Source organism: Trachypithecus francoisi, unplaced genomic scaffold (genome assembly GCF_009764315.1).
Source record: "Trachypithecus francoisi isolate TF-2019V2 unplaced genomic scaffold, Tfra_2.0 Contig01461, whole genome shotgun sequence".
NCBI lineage: Eukaryota > Metazoa > Chordata > Mammalia > Primates > Cercopithecidae > Trachypithecus > Trachypithecus francoisi.
In genome coordinates this window covers 13,807,844-13,831,391 of record NW_022681433.1, presented here as the reverse complement: position 1 = coordinate 13,831,391, position 23,548 = coordinate 13,807,844, and the positions used below count along the sequence as shown (strand labels likewise).

Here is a 23,548-nt window from a genome sequence, read left to right as displayed (position 1 = left end):
AATAGTGCATTCGAAAGAGCTTCACCTTTGAAGTCAGACAGACCTGGGTCTCACTACTAGCTCTGCCATTTATTAGCCCTTGGGCAAAACATTTCAAATTTCTCTGAGCCTCAGTTTCCACATCTGTCAATTGGGCATAAAAAGATCTACTTCATAAGGTGGCTCTGAGGGTTAAGTAGAGTAACGTATCTCGACGTATCTCGGGCAGCCTAATAAGTATTCGTTCGCCTCCGTTTACCTTGTGTACTGTAGCTCCCCCTGCCTCTGGGAAACAGACCACCTCGTAGGGAGGACCCATTTCTTTTCCTTTGCCATCATCGCTCATAGCGGTGCAAGGGGATGGACTAGGAGTGGGAAGGGGATGGTCCGGGAGCCACACTAAGGACTTTAAAAGAGGTACCTCAGGCAGTGATCCCCTGCCTGGAGTTGGATCCTCCTGCAAAGAGCCAGGTTTTGGCAGTGACCTCCTCTTGACTCTGAGGGCTGCCACATCACCATCAAAGTCCAACTCGCCTGCTTCGGCACGAGGCTGTGACTTGTCATTGATGTTTCAGGTCATGGACCTTTTCCACTCACGGAATTCCACTTCTGTTCTCCAAGCAGCTCTCTGTCTAACCGGTAACTGCGACTCTCCTCCAGGTGGAAGATCTCACCGCCAGTCATGAGGCTGCTCTCCTGGAGATGGAAAATAACCACACAGTTGCCGTCACAATCCTGCAGGATGACCACGACCACAAAGTCCAAGGTAGCTCCCAGCCTCGTGTGCAGCAGGCAGGGGTGGGTGGTGCAAGCCGAGCCTTTCCTGCTGCAGGTGTGTGGACCCCCTCTTCCTCTGTTGTTCCTCCTTTCCTGTCTCTCCCTCCTGCTGCATTTTTTTCTGTTGGCTCCTGGGAAAAGAAGAGATAGGAATTAAGGATCCAGGTAGCTAGCTGCTCCTTTCTTCCAATGCAGTTATCCTCAACCTTGCTGAATACTGAAATTCCCAGTCCTCTGGGAAGCTGGAACAAAAGACCAATGCCAGTCTCAGTCCCACCCCAGGGATTCTGATGTCCTTGATCCGTAATGCAGTGTAAACATCAAGATTTCTTAAGACTCCTTAGGTGATTCTAATGTGTAGCCACACCTGAGCGCCACTGTCTAAAGTAGGCATGGAAATAGTGCACTTTATCGGTTTTTTTTTTCCAGTTTTTTTTTTTTTTTTTTTTTTTTTTTTTTTTTAAAACAGTCTCGCTCTGTTGCCCAGGCTGGAGTGCAGTGGTGCGATCTCAGCTCACTGCAACTTCTGCCTCCTGGGTTCGAGCAATTCTCCAGCCTCAGCTGGAGCCTCCAGCCCAAGTAGCTGGGATTACAGGCACCCGCTACCACACTCGGCTAGGCTTTATGATTTTTATGGCCTTATAAAAACAAATGGAAGCCCCGGCATGGATACACTTTCCTCATATTTGTGATGCTTTCCCGGCCCCTGCAGCATCTGTTTGGATCGGGATATCCAGAGCTGACACTCAGAGACCACATTCACCGTGGGTGTGCATTGAGTCTCCAGATCTTTCTTTTTACATTTTTGTAACTTTGAATTATCTTTGGGTTTTATGTGGGTCGTAACGGCATCATTACTAAGTTCCAGTGAGATTTTCCTTTGTGAAAGAAACAGCATTTTATACTTTCACATGCATTTACATTAATACATACAATTTATTTTTCAACTTCCTTTCGCTTTACTTTTCCCTCCCAGTCAGCTGATTGTTAAAGTGTGTATTAAAGGCTGGGAGCAGTGGCTCACACCTGTAATCCCAGCACTTTGGGAGGCTGAGGCAGGTGGATCACTTGAAGTCAGTAGTTCAAGACTAGCCTGGCAAACATGGCGAAACCCCATCTCTACCAAAAATACAAAAATTAGCCAGGCGCGGTGGCCTGGCTACACGGGAGGCTGAGGCAGGAGAATCGCTTGAACCCCGGGAGGCAGAGGTTGCAGTGAGTCGAAATTGCACCATTGCACTCCAGCAACAAGAGTGAAACTCCGCCTCAAAAAAAAAGTATGTATTAAAAGCAACGACAGTTAACAATACATTGATAAACTTTTACAATTTTACAATTTGAGAATTAGCATCAGTGTTTTTATTATTGTAAAAATGTTCTCTGTGAACAAGACCCAGTGTGCCATAACCAAGGTCTGTGTTATTGTCGCCCTCAAGCACCACCCCTGCTGCCTCTGGGAGCTATTAGTAAGTGACCAAGCTGGAGGCAAGGGCCGGCATTTTCCTGGGGACTAGTTTAATGGATTACCTGGGTCCTGGTAGTATGTCTCACACTCAGAGTACTGGCCCCTACTCTTGGCTACACATTGGAACCACCTGGAAGTTTTTAAAAATACACTGATGTGTGGCTCCCTACCTCTGATATTCCAATTTAATTGCTCTGGGGTGCAGCCCAGGCATCAGAAGGCTTTCAAACTCCTTAGGTGATTCTAATATGCAGGAAAACTTGAGAACCATTGTGTGAAACACCATATGAAGCATGAGATAGTGTCATGAGTTTGAAATAAAGAAATACATGATGAAGACACAGATATTAGCAGTGGTTTATGTCATCTTCAGAATGGATACTGCGTCTTCTTTTCCCTTGAGGCACTGGGATCCTTTGAAGACACCCTGAAATCTGTCACTAGAGGAAGCTGGTCTCACGCGAGAGAACATGAGCAGAAATGGTGCAGTGAGCCATGGGGTAGCCTTTTCTTTCTGGATTTTCACATAAATAGATCGGGTGGATTTTTCTGACTCATGGAGTCTCACACAGACACCACGTTCAAGGTCTGTGAATTGTAAATGGTGTCAAGGCCATGTGGGTGCAGGTGATGGTAGCTAAAAAATCTATTATTATGGTCAGGATGCTGCTCTCGATGGCTGTAACACTAATCATTTAGTCAGGGGCAGGCAGACCGGAAAGGCCACATGGTTCTCTATCAGTGAAATCAACACAAACATTTCTTTTCCAAATGTAAATGTCAGCTCTAACAACTGGATTTCTTAGTAACCCTTACCACCATTAGTTAAAAGATTTGAGTGAATGAAAACCACAAAGTCTTTCCTAATTGCAGCTCACGCCACACAGAATGGTAATGGTCGGTCTCCAGTATGCTACCATTCTGAGCATATGATCCAGGCTGATTAATGAGACCCTCCTCCCTCTCGTTACAACATGAAAACAAATTGCTTGTGTAGCCAGAATGAGATGGGCTTCACCCAGCTAATAAGACTCTTCCCATCTGGAGGAAAATAGAAGCCATTTGCTTAATAACTCTCACATGACATCTCTTTCTGCCTAACTTACAAAGTATTGCTGGGATGACACTTTTCACGGAACAGAGTTGTTTCAAACCCTTCAAGAGGAACCAGTCCAATTAGTTCTTCCTTGCATCTGAGTTGTCTTAACACCGAATCTTTGCTGAAACGAATCCCAGGGATGTGTGGTTCTCAGAGTGCAGCCAAGAGGCCACCAAGGTATCCGTGTAGACACAGCACTGAGCCCGGCTGGCAGGATGGCTGCTCGCAGCTCCACTGCTTTCCTCAGCCGCAGATGGCTGCTTTGCAGGGGGAAGGAAGAGTGATCCTGGGAGGGGAAGAAGATGGGATTTAATGTTAATGAACTAGTTATCTTGCCATGAGGCCAGTTTAGAGAATCAATGAATAACGTGAACAAAGGATCTGACGTGGGCAGGATGGTGGTACAGCTGAACGTACAAGTGTTTGTGTGTGTGTGTGTGCGTGGTGGGAGGTATAGGGGGATGCAGGTGTGTGTGTGTGTGTGGTGGGAGGTATGGGGAAATGCAGGTGTGTGTGTGTGTGTGTGTGGTGGGAGGTATGGGGAAATGCAGGGTGGTGGTGTGTGTGTGTGGTGGGAGGTATGGGGAAATGCAGGTGTGTGTGTGTGTGTGGTGGGAGGTATGGGGGGATGCAGGTGTGTGTGTGTGTGTGGTGGGAGGTATGGGGGGAAATGCAGGTGTGTGGTGTGTGTGGTGGGAGGTATGGGGAAATGCAGGTGTGTGTGTGTGTGTGGTGGGAGGTATGGGGAAATGCAGGTGGTGTGTGTGTGTGTGTGTGGTGGGAGGTATGGGGAAATGCAGGTGTGTGTGTGTGTGTGTGTGTGGTGGGAGGTATGGGGAAATGCAGGTGTGTGTGTGTGTGGTGGGGTGGAGGTATGGGGAAATGCAGGTGTGTGTGTGTGTGTGGTGTGGTGGGAGGTATGGGGAAATGCAGGTGTGTGTGTGTGTGGTGGGAGGTATGGGGAAATGCAGGTGTGTGTGTGTGTGTGTGGTGGGAGGTATGCGGGGATGCAGGTGTGTGTGTGTGTGTGTGTGTGTGGTGGGAGGTATGGGGGGATGCAGGTGTGTGTGTGTGTGTGTGTGGTGGGAGGTATGGGGGGAAATGCAGTGTGTGTGTGGTGGTGTGTGTGTGGTGGGAGGTATGGGGGGATGCAGGGGTGTGTGTGTGTGTGTGTGTGGTGGGAGGTATGGGGAATGCAGGTGTGTGTGTGTGTGTGTGTGTGTGTGTGTGGTGGGAGGTATGGGGAAATGCAGGTGTGGTGTGTGTGTGTGTGTGTGTGTGTGGTGGGAGGTATGGGGAAATGCAGGTGTGTGTGTGTGTGTGGTGGGAGGTATGGGGGCATGCAGGTGTGGTGTGTGTGGTGGGAGGTATGGGGGGATGCAGTGTTGTGTGTGGTGTGTGTGTGTGGTGGGAGGTATGGGGGGATGCAGGTGTGTGTGGTGTGTGGTGGGAGGTGGTAGGGGGGATGCAGGGGTGTGTGTGTGTGTGTGTGTGTGGTGGGAGGTATGGGGGGATGCAGGCGTGTGTGTGTGGTGGGAGGTATGGGAGGAAATGCAGGTATGTGTGTGTGTGTGTGGTGGGAGGTATGGGGGGATGCAGGTGTGTGTGTGTGTGGTGGGAGGTATGGGGGATGCAGGTGTGTGTGTGTGTGTGTGTGTGGTGGGTGGTATGGGGGGATGCAGGTGTGTGTGTGTGTGTGGTGGGAGGTATGGGGGGATGCAGGTGTGTGTGTGTGTGTGTGTGTGTGGTGGGAGGTATGGGGGGAAATGCAGGTGTGTGTGTGTGTGTGTGGTGGGAGGTATGGGGGAAATGCAGGTGTGTGTGTGTGGTGGTGGGAGGTATGGGGACATGCAGGGTGTGGTGTGTGTGGTGGGAGGTATGGGGAAATGCAGGTGTGTGTGTGTGGTGGGAGGTATGGGGGGATGCAGGTGTGTGTGTGTGTGTGTGTGGTGGGAGGTATGGGGGGAAATGCAGGTGTGTGTGTGTGTGTGGTGGGAGGTATGGGGAAATGCAGTTGTGTGTGTGTGTGATGGGAGGTATGGGGGGATGCAGGTGTGTGTGTGGTGGGAGGCATGGGGGATGCAGGTGTGTGTGTGTGGTGGGAGGCATGGGGGGATGCAGGTGTGTGTGTGTGTGTGTGTAGTGGGAGGTATGGGGGGATGCAGGTGTGTGTGTGTGTGTGTGGGGGAGGTATGGGGAAATGCAGGTGTGTGTGTGTGTGTGGTGGGAGGTATGGGGGCATGCAGGTGTGTGTGTGTGTGGTGGGAGGTATGGGGGGATGCAGGTGTGTGTGTGTGTGTGTGTGTGTGGTGGGAGGTATGGGGGGATGCAGGTGTGTGTGTGTGGTGTGGTGGGAGGTATGGGGGGATGCAGGGGTGTGTGTGTGTGTGTGTGTGGTGGGAGGTATGGGGGATGCAGGCGTGTGTGTGGTGGTGGGAGGTATGGGAGAAATGCAGGTATGTGTGTGTGTGTGTGGTGGGGGTGGAGGTATGGGGGGATGCAGGTGTGTGTGTGTGTGTGGGAGGTATGGGGGATGCAGGTGTGTGTGTGTGTGTGTGTGGTGGGTGGTATGGGGGATGCAGGTGTGTGTGTGTGTGTGGTGGAGGTATGGGGGATGCAGGTGTGTGTGTGTGTGTGTGTGTGTGTGTGGTGGGGGGTATGGGGGGAAATGCAGGTGTGTGTGTGTGTGTGTGTGGTGGGAGGTATGGGGAAATGCAGGTGTGTGTGTGTGTGTGGTGGGAGGTATGGGGACATGCAGGTGTGTGTGTGTGTGGTGGGAGGTATGGGGAAATGCAGGTGTGTGTGTGTGGTGGGAGGTATGGGGGGATGCAGGTGTGTGTGTGTGTGTGTGGTGGGAGGTATGGGGGAAATGCAGGTGTGTGTGTTGTGTGTGGTGGGAGGTATGGGGAAATGCAATTGTGTGTGTGTGTGATGGGAGGTATGGGGGGATGCAGGTGTGTGTGTGGTGGGAGGCATGGGGGGATGCAGGTGTGTGTGTGTGGTGGGAGGCATGGGGGAATGCAGGTGTGTGTGTGTGTGTGTGTAGTGGAGGTATGGGGGATGCAGGTGTGTGTGTGTGTGTGTGTGGTGGGAGGTATGGGGAAATGCAGGTGTGTGTGTGTAGTGGGAGGTATGGGGGGATGCAGGTGTGTGTGTGGTGGGAGGTGTGGGGAAATGCAGGTGTGTGTGTGTGTGTGGTGGGGGTATGGGGGGAAATGCAGGTGTGTGTGTGTGTGTGTGTTGTGGGAGGTATGGGGAAATGCAGGTGTGTGTGTGTGTTGTGTGTGGTGGTGGGAGGTATGGGGAAATGCAGGTGTGTGTGTGTGTGGTGGGAGGTATGGGGAAATGCAGGTGTGTGTTGTGTGTGTGTGTGTGTGTGGTGGGAGGTATGGGGGATGCAGTGTGTGTGTGTGGTGGGAGGTATGGGGGGATGCAGGTGTGTGTGTGTGTGGTGAGGTATGGGGGAAATGCAGGTGTGTGTGTGTGTGGTGGGAGGTATGGGGGAAATGCAGGGGTGTGTGTGTGTGTGTGTGGTGGGAGGTATGGGGGATGCAGGTGTGTGTGTGTGTGTGGTGGTAGGTATGGGGGAATGCAGGTGTGTGTGTTGTGTGGGTGGTGGGAGGTATGGGGGGATGCAGGTGTGTGTGTGTGTGTGTGTGTGGTAGGTATGGGGGAATGCAGGTGTGTGTGTGTGTGTGTGTGTGGTGGGAGGTATGGGGAAATGCACGTGTGTGTGTGTGTGTGTGTGTGGTGGGAGGTATGGGGGGATGCAGGTGTGTGTGTGTGGTGTGGTGGGAGGTATGGGGGAAATGCAGGTGTGTGTGTGTGTGTGGTGGGAGGTATGGGGGGATGCAGGTGTGTGTGTGGTGGGAGGTATGGGGAAATGCAGGTGTGTGTGTGTGTGTGTGTGTGTGTGGTGGGAGGTATGGGGGGATGCAGGTGTGTGTGTGTGTGTGTGTGTGGTGGGAGGTATGGGGGGAAGCAGGTGTGTGTGTGTGGTGGGTGAGGTATGGGGGGATGCAGGTGTGTGTGTGTGTGTGTGGTGGGAGGTATGGGGGGATGCAGGTGTGTTGTGTGTGTGGTGTGGTGGGAGGTATGGGGAAATGCAGGTGTGTGTGTGTGTGTGTGTGCTGGAGGTATGGGGGGATGTAGTGTGTGTGTGTGTGTGTGGTGGGAGGTATGGGGGGAAATGCAGTGTGGTGTGTGTGTGGTGGGAGGTATGGGGGGATGCAGGTGGTGTGTGTGTGGGAGGTATAGGGGATGCAGGTGTGTGTGTGTGTGTGGTGGTGGGAGGTATGGGGGATGCAGGTTGTGTGTGTGTTGTGTGGTGGGAGGTATGGGGGAATGCAGTGTGTGTGTGTGGTGTGTGGTGGGAGGTATGGGGGATGCAGGTGTGTGTGTGTGTGTGTGTGTGGTGGGAGGTATGGGGAAATGCAGGTGTGTGTGTGTGGTGGTGAGGTATGGGGAAATGCAGTTGTGGTGTGTGATGGGAGGTATGGGGGGATGCAGGTGTGGTGTGTGGTGGGAGGCATGGGGGGATGCAGGTGTGTGTGTGTGGTGGGAGGTATGGGGGGATGCAGGTGTGTGTGTGTGTGTGTGTGTGTGTGTGTTGGGAGGTATGGGGGGATGCAGGTGTGTTGTGTGTGTGGTGGGAGGTATGGGGGGATGCAGGTGTGTGTGTGTGTGTGTGGTGTGGTGGGAGGTATGGGGGAATGCAGGTGTGTGTGTGTGTGGTGGGAGGTATGGGGAAATGCAGTGTGGTGTGTGTGTGATGGGAGGTATGGGGGGATGCAGGTGTGTGTGTGGTGGGAGGCATGGGGGGATGCAGGTGTGTGTGTGTGGTGGGAGGTATGGGGGGATGCAGGTGTGTGTGTGTGTGTGTGTGTGTGGTGGGAGGTATGGGGGGATGCAGGTGTGTGTGTGTGTGTGGTGGGAGGTATGGGGGGATGCAGGTGTGTGTGTGTGTGTGGTGGGAGGTATGGGGGGATGCAGGTGTGTGTGTGTGTGTGGTGGGAGGTATGGGGGGATGCAGGTGGTGTGTGTGGTGGGAGGTATGGGGGGGGGGGGGGATGCAGGTGTGTGTGTGTGTGTGGTGGGAGGTATGGGGGGATGCAGTGGTGTGTGGTGTGTGTGGTGGGAGGTATGGGGGAATGCAGGTGTGTGTGGTGTGTGGTGTGTGTGGTGGGAGGTATGGGGGGAAATGCAGGTGTGTGTGTGTGTGTGTGGTGGGAGGTATGGGGGAATGCAGTTGTGTGTGTGTGGTGTGTGTGGGTGGGAGGTATGGGGGGATGCAGGTGTGTGTGTGTGTGGTGGGAGGTATGGGGGGATGCAGGTTGTGTGTGTGTTGTGTGGTGGAGGTATGGGGGGATGCAGGTGTGTGTGTGTGGTGTGTGTGTGGTGGTGGGAGGTATGGGGGAATGCAGGTTGTGTGTGTGTGTGTGTGGTGGGAGGTATGGGGGGATGCAGGTGTGTGTATGTGTGTGTGGTGGGAGGTATGGGGAAATGCAGGTGTGTGTGTGTGTGGTGGGAGGTATGGGGGATGCAGGTGTGGATGTGTGTGTGGTGGGAGGTATGGGGGATGCAGGTGTGTGTGTGTGGGGTGGGAGGTATGGGGATGCGGATGTGTGTGGTATGTGAGCTGGTGTTTATAGTGTGCAGTGTGTGAGTGTGCATGTGTGTGTATATGTGTGATGTGTTTATGGGGAGTGTGTGGTGTGTGGTATGTGTATGTGGTGTATGGTGGGGGGGTGGGTATGTGTTGTTACAAAGGTGTGGGTGCTGTAAGGATGTGGGGGGAGGGCATGTGTGTGTGTTTGTGTAAATGTGTATGGATTTGGAGGTGTGCGAGCGTGGCAGGCTATGAGGGTGTGATTGGTGTGTGCGGGTGTGTTATGCGTGTGTGTTGTATATGTGTGTGGTAGGTATGTATGTGGTATATATGTGTGTGGTGTGTGTAGTGTATATAAGTGGGGATGTGGAGGAATGTGTGGTGTGTGTGTAGTGGGTGTGTGGCGGAGGTTTGTATGTGGTATGTATGTGTATGTGGGATGTGTGCAGTGTATGTATGTGGGGGTGTGGGGGGCATGATGTGTGTGGTATGTGTGGGGGATGTGTGTGGTATATGTATGTGGGGGAGTATGTGCAGGGGTGTGTGTGATCGGTGTGTAATGTGTGGCATATAGTGTATGTGATTGTTGTGTATGTGTGGCATGTAGTGTGTTTGCAATTGTGTGTGGTGTGTGGCATGTGTATGTGTGTGATTGGGGTGTGTGCATGTGGTATGTGTATGTAATGTATGTGGAAGGTGTGTATTATATGTGCTCTTGTAGGTAGTGTGTGTATGTGATGTGTGTGTGGTAAGTTGTGTGTGTGGCATGTGCTGTGTGTGTATGTGATGTGTGGTAGGTGTGTGTGTGGTATGTGATGTGTATGTGATGTGTGTGGTATGTGGTGTGTGTATGGTGTGTGTGGTAAGTGTGTATGTGTGTGGCGTGTGGTGTGTGCATATGTGATGTGTGTGGTAGGTGTGTGTATGGCATGTGGTGTGTATGTGATTGTGTGTCATAGGCGTGTGTGTAGGGTGTGGTGTGTGCATATGTGATGTGTGTGTGGTGTGTGTGGTAGGTGTGTGTGTGTGGTGTATGTGATGGGTGTGTGACGTGTGTGTGTGTGTGTAGTGTGTGCTGTGTGTGTGTTCATATGTGCTCTCTCTGCCCCCATCTTCTCTTTTTCCCTCCCTTTCCCCAGTCCCTTCTTTCTTTCTCTCTCCTAAATACTAACCCGTTCATCACATACAATTTCAAACCAGTGGAGGAGTCCCGGTGGGCTTGAATCTGCTATACGGGAGTCATTGATTTACCTGAAGTCACGGGTCTTAGTCTGCCAAAAGAGCCTTTTTTTATCCTTTTCAAAAGAAAGACCAACTTAACAGTTTCATGTCCTCTTTCCAGAATTGATGTCCACTCATGAGCTTGAAAAGAAAGAATTGGAAGAAAATTTTGAAAAACTGCGACTGTCATTGCAGGTTAGTGTTTCTTTAATTTTCTTACCTGATATCAAGATAATGGCAGCATTGTTATTCACACCCACAGACATTCATTCAGCACCTACTGTGTACTAAATCCTGTACTAAATGTTGGAATATAAGGTAAATAAGTCATACTCACTACCCTGAAGAAATGTGCTGTCTACTCGGAGAGCTGTGATGCAAATAGTAACAGGCAACAGGTAACACATACTAGCACCAAATGAATAATACAGTTAGTGAATGCTACAGACATTCAGAGAGATTACTCTGCACTTGCCGTGGTCTGGAGTATCCCAGGAGTAACTGAGCTATGTACAAAGCCAGAGGAGGACTTGGGGAAGAGAGTGTTTTAGGCAGGGGAAATGGTGCAAGGAGGGTTTTGCAGGACAGAATTCACATGCTCTGAGACTTACAAAAGGGGCTGCAGTTACCTGGAGGTGGCTGAGATGAAAAACACCTTCTCTGCCTCTCACTGTCACCTTTAGGAAACACTGGTCTCAGGTGCCAGAGGAGCTGCCTGGTGTCCTGCAGGCCTCTAAGGAGAGAATGCAGGGTGTCCCAGATCACCTGTGTCTCCTTCCTGCTTCCTTCCTGCCTTACAGAGACCCAGGCAGCTGCTTCTGTGAAAAGACATTGACAACCGCCAGCCCCATGGAGGAGCTGCCTGGGAAGCCATGGGGACGCTGGGGGCCCTGCTTCCATTTCCAAGTGTAGCAATTCCAATCACAGCAAAATTATTTTTTAAATGTTGGCACACTCTCATCTGGAAATTGTGGGAGGTGAATCCCATAGCTGTCATACATAGGCAGGAATTCTGCTGCTTCGATGGCTCACTTTCCTCTGGCAACATAGATGGCACTGAGCCTGCCCCGCCAAGAGTCCAGGATTGTGGAGAGACCCAGGGTCACACTCTCCAGTGCATTTTGCCTGCACAGTGCTCGTGTGGTTTGCCCTTGGCCAGTGAACCCCAGACTGCCTTCCTCGTATACACATCCTGCACCAGTAGTTGCACTATCCTTAAAGGAACACAAATCAGGAAAGTGACAGCCATACAGCGATATCACAAAAACCCCATCCAATCCCAAACCCACAGAAATGAGAGTTTTTGTCTCGTCTGGGAGTCTGCGCCCTGCCACTGACACCAGATGGTCCTGAACTGGGCATATATATGTTCGTTGTGACTCTCCGTCCAGCAGAATCCGTTTGGGCTGGAGGTTATTTGGTGCAAGGAGGGTGGAATTGCTCAAGCCAACCTCCTTGGTCTGCAGGCACCTGGAGAAACAGGTTTGGTGGTTAGAGATTCGAATGTTTGTTTAAATCCCCGCTGCGCTAGCTCTTACTAGCTTTCACATCTTGGAGAGTTATGTAGCCTCTGTAAACCTTAGTTTACTCTTTAAAATAAGGATGATGACAACACTTTTCTCAAGGTGTGAACATGTTAAGGAAAATAACGTGTCAGAAGTGCCTAGCCCTCGGTTGGCTTAGGTCAGTGGTAATAAGTGGCACCTATTGTGACTATTGTAGTAATAACAAGCATTGTTACATTTATTGTGGTTCTTGTCATGATGTCAGTTGACTCCCCAGTGACCCATACTGGGTCAGGCTACCAGCCGGGTCTTTGTGCATGACATAGAGAAGCCAGCCCAAGTTAGCTGCAGCAGCGTGTTCTCTCCCTGCAGATCTGTTTTGAGTAATGGTGAATAAGGCAGAAACATCAGTTTGGTATTTTAGATCCATCCTATGTTATTGCCTGAAGAGTTTGCTGTTGTTTTATTTTTTAATGGAGGGAAAGAGGTTTAAAAGAAATGCTTTCTCTGGCAACACTGAGGAGGTTTGGCATAGGAGCCACGGAGGGAGAGTCATTTTTATAGTCAGTATAGCAGGTGACCTGTGCTGTGGGCCTGGAGGGGCTGCCCGGGCTGCGATGAACATTTCAGCTCATAGGCCTGCAAGCTCCCACCTGCAGCGTACTGCCCCAGTGCACTGGCATTTGCATTTCATGGCACTGGGAACTTTTATTTCTTAAAAATAAAATCGAAGTAGGCTGGGTGCGGTGGCTCACGCCTGTAATCCCAGCACTTTGGGAGGCCGAGGCGGGTGGATCACACAAGGTCAGAGTTTGAGACCAGCCTGGCCAACATGGTGAAACACCGTCTCTACTAAAAATACAAAAAAAAATTAGTTGGACGTGGTGGTGGGCACCTGTAATCCCAGCTACTAGGGAGGCTGAGGTACGAGAATCCCTTGAACCTGGGAGGCGGAGGTTGCAGTGAGCCAATATCAAGCTACTGCACTCCAGCCTGGGTGACAGAGTGAGTCTCTGTCTCAAAAAAAAAAAAAAAAAAAAAAAAAAAAAAAAAAAAAAAAAAAGAAGTAACTGGAAAAGAGAACAAAAAAGAGGAAAGGAACCTACTCAGGGAGGTTTGCAGACCAGGGTCGTCCACCATACGAAAGCAAGCAGTCAAGCCAGTGCTTCCCACGTTAGTGTCACTGTGTACACTTACTAGCATTCACAATATCACCTCCCATTATTTGGTGGATGAGGCCATTTCTCTTGCCAGAACAGTTCACAGGAGGCTGGGCATAGTGGCTGTCGCCTGTAATCCCATCACTCTGGGAGGCTGAGGCGGGTGGGTCACTTGAGGTCAGGAGTTCAAGACCAGCCTGGGCAACATGGTGAAACCCTGTCTGTACTAAAAATAAAAACATTAGCTGGGTGTGGTGGTGTGCACCTGTAGTCCCAGCTACTTGGGAGGCTGAGATGGGAGGATCCCTTGAGCCTGGGAGGTGGAGGTTGCAGTGAGCTGAGATCGTACCATTGCACTCCAGCCTGGGCAACAGAGTGAGACCCTGTGTCTGTCTGTCTCTCTCTCTTTCTCTCTCCCTCTCTCTCTCTCTCTCTGTGTGTGTGTATCTGTATATCTATATCTATATACTTTTTTAGAAGAGTTAGTGGGAGACCCTAGTTTCTGTGTTTTGATATTATGGAAATGGTGCTGGGCAAAGAGCTTTGTACTGGTCTGCATGAGTGAGACATGAAGGGTGAAGCTCTCCTTAGCATCAGCTGTTCTTTGCCAGCCTGTGGTCCTGAGAGTCATGGCCGGAGCTGAGTGGGGCAGGGTCAGTGCAGGTGCATCTGCCCTGGGAGCTGGGGAAGGGGTGCAGTGTCTCCATAGACATGCTTGTATTCCTTCAACCTGCAGGTGGAGAGTGGCCAGCGGCCTGCCTAGCTGGCAGGCATGAGAAGGCTGAGGGCTGGGAGCACCAGTCTGGCCACGGGGCGGGTCTGAGCGGGGAGGAGGAGACTGTGTTGACTTGGCTTACGTGGCAGCTCCTATCAAGGACATGCAACCCAGTCCTGAGGCCAGGAAGGCTGTGTGGGAGCCAGAGTGAAGCGGGAGTGAGAGGGAGCTGGCTGGAGGAAGGCACTGCCAGCAGGAGAGCTGGCGGCGAGAGGAAAGGGAGGCAGCGAGGCTGGGAGGATGCTGTGTTAGGGAGTGTGCACTGCAGCTTGAGGGCAGTGGGGTAGGAGATAGGGGAAGGACAGGTTCCGGTTTGCACATTAGAAAGAGTGCCTCACTACAGTGTGAGGGCAAAGGAGTGATCATTCAGAAAAGAACAGGCATCGTACCAGAAAGTAGCCAGCGGAGTGGCCTGAGCTCAGGGGAGTCTGTGGGTTCTAGGGACATTCAGGAGGCAGGATGGCAGGACTTGACTATGGACTTGGTGATGAGAAGGTTTGGTGATGTGGGAGGGGTTCCAAGGGAGAGAAAGCAGTCAAGGAGGGTTTGAAGGGCTCTGGATTGAGCTTCCTAAATGAGAATGCATCTTTGAAATACGTTCATCGTGGTCCTTCCCTAAGCCAGGGACGAGGTGCCTCCTGGACAGGAGGCACCTGTAAGGATTCTCTCTGAGGATTGTCTGCCTCTGTGGGATCAGAGGCTGTGAAACGCCCCCTGGCTCACTGTGCTTTTGTGGTCTCTTCCTGACAAAGCACCAAGGAGGAGTGAGCCGAGGGCAGACGCTGGGGGACACCCTCCTCCATCGTGTGGCTGTGGGGGTTCCTCTTTGGCACCTCTTTCTCCAGCCCCCAGGGAAACACTCTGAGGGTGCTCAGGGCACCGTGGTGGCCCACTGATCACAGCTGCCCAGGCTGTGGTGGCTGCAGTCTGTAGTGGCCCCAGCTGGGCTCCTTGTATCATTACTTGCAGGACCAGGTGGACACGCTGACATTCCAGAGCCAGTCTCTGCGGGACAGAGCCCGCCGCTTCGAAGAGGCCTTGAGGAAGAACACAGAGGAGCAGCTGGAGGTAGTTTCTGGATTCCAGGCTTCCAGCCCCGCAGGGACCCCGCCCCAGCGAGGCCGGCAGGGCTCCCTCAAGCAGTCCGGTCCCAAGACAAGGCCTCTCTGTGAATCCGCTGCTGAAGTGACAGCTGGTCATGGCCTCCCCTGGATTTTTAAACAATTCCTGTCAGCACCTCTCCCCTGAGACAGACAGCAGCTGTGGGTTTCTCCAGCTACGTGTTATTTTTGCCAAATTCCGCAGCATTCCCCAGCTGGAGTCCCAGGGCTCCTGTGATAAGCATGGTCTGGAAACCCGCACCCTGGCCTGACCACCCCTTCCAGCCCATTCCCCCCGCCCGGCCACCCCTTCCAGACCATTCCCCCGGCCCGGCCACCCCTTCCAGCCCATTCTCCCGCAACTTTTTAGGCTGACATGGGGCAGCCTTGGCTGCAGCATGCGTTAACAGGTTGAGGGGAATTTTTTCCAGAAAAGCTGGCAAAACTCCTCCCCTCTAACGTAGGGTTGCCAAATAAAATACAGGACACCCAGGTAATTTGAATTACAGATAAATGTTTGAGTGTAAGTCTGTCCCATGCAATACTTATACTGAATTTTGTAAAACGTCATTTATCTGAATTTGGATGTAACAGGACCTACTGTGTTTGAATTTGTTATGTCCAGCAGCACTACCCCAACATGACTTTTTCTAAAACGACTTTTCTGCTTCTTAAACCACTTTGCTCATTTCCTCTACATGGGCTCTTTACGGGCATAGGTGAGACCTGTAAGAGTCCCAGTTACCTGGTGAATCAAGTCTTCTGGGTGAATGTTAAATGCCAGTGTTGGGTTTACTCTTTCTACCCCATGAACTCCCTGCTGGGCATAGGCTGGCAGCACCCAGCAGTTCTGGAGTCAGACTTTCCAGTGGACGATGGCCATGTCTCACCTGCTCCCCCACAGAACTGGATTTTAGGAGGGTTCTCAGTGGGAAACTTCATCAGGGAAGGCTGTAGCATCCTCTCTCTTTGGTGTCACAATTGCCATCAGGGCGCTTGTCCCCGGAGGATGGATTTAGCTGGATTCGTGGCATGGGTTAATACTGGGTTTTGTCGGGAGCCCCGGTCAACAGCTCATGGCTCTCTGCCCCTGTAGATTGCATTGGCTCCTTATCAGCACTTGGAAGAAGACATGAAGAGTCTGAAGCAAGTATTAGAGATGAAGAATCAGCAAATACATGAGCAGGAAAAAAGATTCTTGAGCTGGAAAAGCTGGTGAGTTGGTCTGTTTGCTCGGGAGAGTAACTAACCTCTGTGACATTCCTGCTGTCATCACTGAGGTCATCGTTGATGGTATTCAGCCAGGTGTGTCTGTTACCTGCCCATTGCTTACACCCACGCAGAAAATCCCACCGCGGGCCTTTCCCAGGAAGCCAGGAGCTCTCATAAGGAATCTTGGAGGTGGCCTTATCTTTTCTAACTCTGGAGCCTTTCTGATGGGCGGCCTCTTTCTGCTTCGCCTTGGTTTTCCCACAGTCGTGCTGTCTCCTTGCCCTCTCTTGGGGACGTGTGGTGACCCAGCACAATGCAGCATCCCTAATGCCCAGGCACTGCACGGAGCACTTTCCCCAAGCCTGCTTCTAACTCCTACAGCTGCCTGTGGAGGAGCTGCCACCTCCAGCCGCTTTACAGATGCGGAGATGGAGCTAGGAGTCCTGGCCCAGTGCTTCGAGTCCTCACAAGGCAGAAGGGGCCAGCGATCTCCCTGGGGCCCTTTTTATAAGGGTATTAATCCCATTCACAGGGCCTCACCCTCACGACCGAATCCCCTCCCCAAAGCTCCGCCTCCTAATACCATCACTTTGGGGTTAGGTTTCACCATAGGAATTTTCGGGGACACAAACATTCAGTCCAGAACAGAGTCCTTGCTGTCACCCACACTCGTCCACCTCATCCCAGCAGCCTGGCTCCTGCAGAGCTAGCAAAGGGGAGCACAGAACACCCAGGATGTCACCCCCTACACTGGGGCACAAGCCCCCGGCCACGGCTAGAGTCCCAGAAAGGTGCAAAGGGAGTGGAGGACAAGCCTCCTTCCAAGGGCAGCCCATCTGGATCTGGAAGTTGGCCTCAGGATCTCAGATTTTTATTTTTTCCCTTTATTATTGTTACTTTAAAAATAAACTTCTAATACTATCAAAAGGAAATACGTGTACTGTGGAAAATTATGAAATCAGATAAACAGAAAATAAGCAGATTATAGCATCATATTCCTACCAATGCTTATGCTTTCCAGAACGTTTTCTCTGTAAGGCAGTGTCTGCACGCACACGCGTACGCACACACACGTACTGTACCGTGTAAGGGTTTTAGATCCTCAGCTTGCTATGTCAGGCAGAAACTGATCATAACATCGAATTTTTAAAGCTCCCCATTTGTGAAATGTCCCTTGCATCTGTACAACCAAACCAGGGGCTGATCTAGGGCCACCCATTGCATATGGTGGCCATGTCACCTCTCTCTCTGGAAGCATCCCTTTTTGCAAACATCTCTTGCTGCACGGGTGCTTCTCAGTTAATGGGGGCAGACCAGGTGATGCTGGATTGTCGCCAAGATTCTGGGCGATGCTGACCACTCTGCACCCTCCAGCAGCTCAGGACTTCCCAGCTCAGGCCAGGCCTAGGGATGGCAGGGAGCTACCGGACAGCGCCTGCCGCAGCCAAACCCTGCCTTGCAGCCTTGCCAGTATGGGGACCAGCCGCTCTGAGAGCAGCCACCCTCCCTCCTGCTCCTGGCTTGGCCATTTGCACTGGGTCACCAGCAAACCTCTAGGTTTATTGGCTGATTTTAGCCCTGCTTCAGGCATTCTGCCTGCCATATGGCTTCTCATCCCAGAAACCTTTCCAGGCAAAAAAGAACCTACTTGATCACTTCATCTCCTGGGAACAAAACTGAGGGCTGGGTGAGGTGCCTTGCTAAAGAGGGGGCCAGAGGCCAGTCCTGGGGCTAGGATTCCTAAGTCCTGTTCATGGACTAGGGACCGTTTTCTTTAAAGATTAACTACATTGACAGTGAATGTGTCACATTCTTTTCAGAAAAGAATTTCTTTCTAAAGTGGTCTTAGAATCGAACTGTACTTCAGCCAGGTCTCAGGCCCTCAGGGACATGCTAACAGAGGGAAAGCATCAATTGCTGAGGAGTAACAGCCATGGCATGATGGGATTTGGGGAATGTACCCAGCTGCTCTCGGGCTTTGCATTCCTGGCTGCCCGTAGCCTGTAAAGGAAAAAGCGTGCTTACGTTATTTAGATTTCCTCCCTCCATTGATTCAGGATGTCGTGTCATGCACGCACGGCTGGCCAGGGATGCTGCTATGGTGTGGTTGACCCTTTGAGAAGAACCATGAGACCCAATAGTCAAACGAGGTCCTAGTGGTATTCATGGTTTATCTCTGACAATGGCAAGGCCCTAGGGACACTCACTATAAGAAATACATTTTACATCAGAAACACACACACACACTCACACATAATATATATAAAATAAAAATACCTGAAATTTGCTACATACGGTGCACATGAGTGTTTTCTATTCTGTTTCGTTTAAAGAAGAAATGCTAGTCACATTCCTCTGATCTGATTTTACAACCCACTAATACATTGCAAACTGGTATTTGCAAAATGCTGTTCTTGATAATCCTCCAATGCCCAGAGCTGAGGGGACTGGTTTACTTCCCATTTTAGGGCCTTGCTAGAACCTCTTAAACACTGTTTCCTTTATAGGCTGAAAAGAACATTATCCTAGAAGAAAAGATCCAGGTTCTCCAACAGCAGAATGAAGACCTCAAAGCAAGGATTGACCAAAACACAGTTGTCACCAGGTAGGTGGGCTGGGTGTCACCTACAAAGTGGCTTTCCTCTTGAGCTGCTTTTTGTTGCAACATCCAGTTTCCCTCACTCTGGGCTGTGAGTCTTTCCCTGCAGTTTCTTGCTGTTTCCCCCAAGACCTGAAGAACAAGAACATGCCCCTGTGGCCATCTTGCCTATTCCTGGCCACATATCAACGGGCCCCACCTTGGGAGACATGACTGAATCAGCAGAAGTGTGCGGCAGGGTCCTCCTGCAGCACTGGGAGGGGAAGGGGCTTATTTTGGGAAGAGATTAGGAGAGGAGGGCCAGCTGGGTGTTCCCAGGCCAAAAAGAGAGCCACCATTGGTTGATACCCCAATTTCCAGAAATTCACCATTTCCATCCAGGTCTTGCCTGTCCCTGTGGGGCCCCTCAGCTTTCAAGGAAGGGTGTTGAGGCTCCTCCCTCACGCAGCGCAGTGTGCGGAGAGCAGGCTTTCAGCTTCCTCAGCTGCTCTTCAGTGCGGGCTGAGCCGTATCAGTAAGACCCAGGCCCGACCCCTTGCCCGCTCAACTAGGCTCCTCAGCATTCACCCGTGGTATGTTACCCTTGCACACATAACTCGTGCATATGCACACACTCACATGCGCTCACACAGGCACTGCATGCTCGCTCACACACACTTGCGTACTCCCACTCATGCACACTCATACACTTAGGCACACATACACTCATACAATCCTCACACCTATTCATATGCCCTCATATTTGCACACTCGTGCACGCTTATCCTCACATGTACATGCTTCTCACATGTACATTCTCACATACATCCATGCACGAATGGACACACAGCCATTGCCCCCATAACCAAGCCCCTAGTGCAGGCATTTTGTTCTCACCTCAGAGGCACATAGGAAAGGCTGTGCTGGGGGCAGCAGTCTCCCTTTGCTCCGGAAGCTGCAAAGGTGCCCTTGTCTGCAGAGCAAGTGCAGACTTTATCCAACAGAGGTGATTTTTCTGGACCTCAGTCTGTCCAGCTTTAAAATGCATATGTACTTGTTCCTGTCAGTTCCTCAAACGTGCTGTCATTCTTCAAAAATGCAACAAAGCAAGCAACTTAGATTCATTTTTTCACCCACCAGTCTTTATCAGCAAACATTAACGGAGCATCTGTTATGTGCCTGGCACCAGCTGGATGCTGGGGGTTCAGCATGCAGACAGAGCCTTGGCCTCTGTCCTCCGGAGCTCTCAGTCTAGCAGGCAGACACAGACCGCTAGAACAGCATTTCCATCAGGGGAGGACGGCTGCTGTCGTGGAGGCACAAGCCTAGGGCGGGGAGGCCAGGAGAAGGCACCCCCAGCTTCCTGGCAGGCTCAGGAAGGGCTGCGGCTTGTCGCTGCTCTTGTGCTGTTGTCATTGTCAATTGCCAGCTCCGCGGCTGTCTCTCCTTTCGGAGCCTCCTGGCAGCACACCCACTCCAGCTCTCCACTTCCCTCCTTTCAGTCGCTGGCCTTTGCTCTGTCCAGCGGACAGCCAGTGCCTCCCCTGACCAGGCAGAGGGCCTGTGAGATGATGGGTGTTGGCCAGAGAGGCTTTGGGAACAGATGTGTCACTGGGCTAAATGGAAATCATGACTCCACCAGAGTTCTTGGTCACTGGGTCGCCCTGGTCCCTGTTCTCCCTGAGGGCATCATGGCCTCCTCCCTTTGTCCTGCACCCATTGTCGTGACCTCAGGTTCAGTGTCCACTAGCATGATTGCTACTTGTTTTGTCACTGTGCCCACGCAGACAACTGTCGGAGGAAAATGCTAACCTCCAGGAGTATGTTGAGAAGGAAACCCAGGAGAAGAAGAGATTGAGCCGAACCAACGAAGAGCTGCTTTGGAAGCTCCAAACTGGGGACCCGACCAGCCCGATTAAACTCTCGCCCACATCTCCCGTTTACCGTGGCTCCTCCTCGGGGCCCTCGTCTCCCGCCAGAGTCAGCACGACACCCAGATGACGCCACTACGCGGCCTGCGGGAGCTCCGGCTTCTCGTCCTCCAGTCTCCACCCCGAGGGAGCACCGACCCGGTGCCGCCGGAGCTGGCCCTGTGCGCATGCTCAGTAGCTGCGACTGCATCCTAGGCGCGTCCTCCTCTCATCCCCGTGTAAGACTGTCCTGGTGTCTGGCACTTCGGAACGTGTAAATGGTAAAGTCTGATGTGCACACCTTTTACCATAGTCAGAGCCAAAAGAAAGACACTTGCAATTGTTCTTGAGCAATGAACTTTCACTGCAGAATTTCAGGTTAGTTACAAAAAGCTCAGTTTTCAATATACATTGAATGATCATTGTGTACTACACCGATACGTGTGTATATTTAGATATACGTATATACACATGCTGCGGTTCTGAATTTCCTTTTTTATAGTATGAAGTGCTGACATATTTTAGTGAAGGTCAGCAGTTTTCTAACTTGTGCCTAAGAATTATTGGGAAATGAAAATGCATTTCTATCTAGCCTCCCAGGAATATTTCTACCCAAAATAGAAAAAGGAAAAAAAATAAAAAAGATACAAGAGAAGAAGCGCCTTTCAACTCACCACCAAGTGGTACTCTCTTTAACACGAACACCAGCTATTTGTGAACGGTAACTGCCTTTGGAACCATCAGCTTCTTAGTCAACATGATGCGAGATCACTATTATTCCATTTGCAAGTTTTAATTATTGAGACTCCTGTCATGAGCGGATAAGGGAGAGCGGTGGGAAACCCTGAGGGGTTTAACAGTTTTGCAGATGTTTCTCATGACAGTGACTCATCTCTAACAGTCTTGTAAACACAGTTTTGCTTTTTTCCTAAATGGCATCTCAGACTCGGTCATTAAGCTATTGTTGCACCCTCCGGAAAACATGTTGCACCCTCCGGAAAACCTTTGAGTGAGAGTGAGGATGACCTTGGAGATGACCGCGCCCATTTGCGCTCCATCCTCATGAAGGAAATTGCTGCTAGGGTCTGTATTTTTGACCAGGCACAGAGGGGGAACGTCACTCCAGCTTTCCATGTGGTTCACTCTGATGCGATGCTGTAAATGATCAACTCGTTGAAATAGGACCCTCAGGCCCCCATTTCATAGCAGCCCCCACTTCAGTTTGGTTCTACAACTCAACCCCTTCAGTGCACACTGAGATGGCTCAGGGGTTCTGGCAGGGGCTTCCAGAAAAAAAAAACACCATTTCTGTCCCCGGGGGACCAGTTCTGAGCTGTGCTAGATCATCACACGAACACCCAGAAACCCACTTCCACTTCCTGCTGGATGATCAGGCAACGCTGCTGCTGACCGGGCGCCCATCTTAGACCCAGAAGGTTCTCCCAAACAGAGGAGCTCAGTGAAACAGCCAGCCAGGGGGCGCCAGCTCCTGGACTGGCATCTGTCTCTAAAATGGTAGAATTAGGATATCAACAGTACTCATGTAGTGGTGTGGAAGATTAGGAGCATGATACACAAAAGGAAGAAGTAGTTTTAACAGATATGGTGATGATGATGATGCTCTTGTTTCCTGTATGCGACAAAGACCCTGTACTTTCTCCTTGAGACTCCCCCCAAAATTGTCCTGAGGACAGGCCTGTCTTTGAGTGTGCCCAAGGCGAGAAGAACCATGAGGGGATCCTGCAGGGGCCGGAGCCATGGAGCGGGGAAGAAACAGCCAGCGGACAGAGTCGGCTTGCCCAGGGCACGCCTACTCAGCACACGTGTGGCCAACATGAAGGCAGACATGGTCCCTGGCCCTAGCATGAGTCCAAGCTGGGCTTCCGGGCCTCGGGTACACCTCCAGCAAACCTCCAAGGGTCTTGCTCCTTCTGGGGACGTACACAGTAAATCCACATGGAAGTGCCACCATTTCTCTTTGCTTTAGTGGCTCTGCATGGTACTGTGATATTGAGTTGGGCATTCCATTAGAGTAGATCATGCCACATTGACTAAGTACACAATCATTTATTCTTGTAGCAGGCACAACCTGCAAACACACATTCGGTTACAGCTTAGCTGCCCGAATTAGGAACCGCTTACATAGCCGCACCTGCTAAACGCAGTTACACAGCAATACCGACTTCCGTGTGATGCTAGAACGTGGTACAGTGTGTTAGGCTGCTGTGGTCAGAGTTGTAGCATTGTTAGCACTAAGTAATTCCTCATTAGGTGGACTTTGGTGAGAGCTGTACCCTAACCCACCCTGACCTTGGGTGCTTGAGCTAATTTCCACATGACCTGGCTTTGTGTTTTCTTTTTTTTCTTTTGTTACGGACACCCATCGTGTATGGCTCCTCATCTGAGCCATCACTGCTCCAGAAACACATGGGGCAGCAGCTGCTGTGCCTCCTCCTCGATTCTTCCACCCCCCACACCATCAGAATTCAGATTTCTCTCCACGTGGTGTCTGCCTCTGTCCCCTTTCAGGCTGGAGGGACGTTTCCATGTTCGGATGCTGCAGCCTCTGCACCTGCCTCAGACAGACCCACCAGATACCACCTGTCTCTTTGTGGTATTTGGGGGATGCATGGGCGGCCTGCCCCCCACCCCCGCCCGTCACATGCTGGGACAAGGTTCTGGCTGGATGTGAGAACAGATAGGGGTGGGGGTAGCCCTGGCAGTGATTGGTTGAATGAATGGGGTCACAACATCCCTTTTCCTGCCCCTACAGTTTGTGTTGCATATTTGTGTTTAACTCTAAAGCCTATTAAAATAAACTTGAGGGACTTTCTGTCATATCTACTTGATTTAACTGGAGTCCCGTCCCTCTCAGGCTGGGGATCCCAGGCAGGGAGGCAAGGTGTGGGGTGGCGTTTGCAGGCTGGACCCCTTTTCTGTGTGTGCTGGGATTGGGTGATTGTCCATGCGAAAAGTCCAGAGACCCCCCCCCTCCCCTGACTCAGCAGGTCCCAGGTCCCTGTGCCCATCCTTCCAGCCTGGAGGCTTGAGCAGCCCCTCCCCTGGACGTGGGAGCTCAGTGCCTCTGCTCTGCAAGGCTGGGGTGCGCTGGAGTTGGCTGGAAAGAACACAAAAGGTCCTTCATTCATTTCGACCTGA

General features: G+C 51.4%; 1 protein-coding gene across 1 annotated transcript in view; it reads left to right on the top strand.

Moving 5' to 3' along the window:
• MTUS2 (microtubule associated scaffold protein 2) overlaps positions 1–23,229 on the top strand; it is a 459,381-nt gene extending 436,152 nt beyond the window's left edge. The window contains 7 exon segments of the mRNA XM_033236324.1: positions 640–745; positions 10,271–10,344; positions 14,559–14,657; positions 15,786–15,873; positions 15,876–15,904; positions 18,409–18,506; positions 20,267–23,229. Coding sequence (XP_033092215.1) covers positions 640–745; positions 10,271–10,344; positions 14,559–14,657; positions 15,786–15,873; positions 15,876–15,904; positions 18,409–18,506; positions 20,267–20,480 — 708 coding nt within the window. The 3' untranslated portion in view covers positions 20,481–23,229.
• The last annotated feature ends 319 nt before the right edge of the window (positions 23,230–23,548 follow it).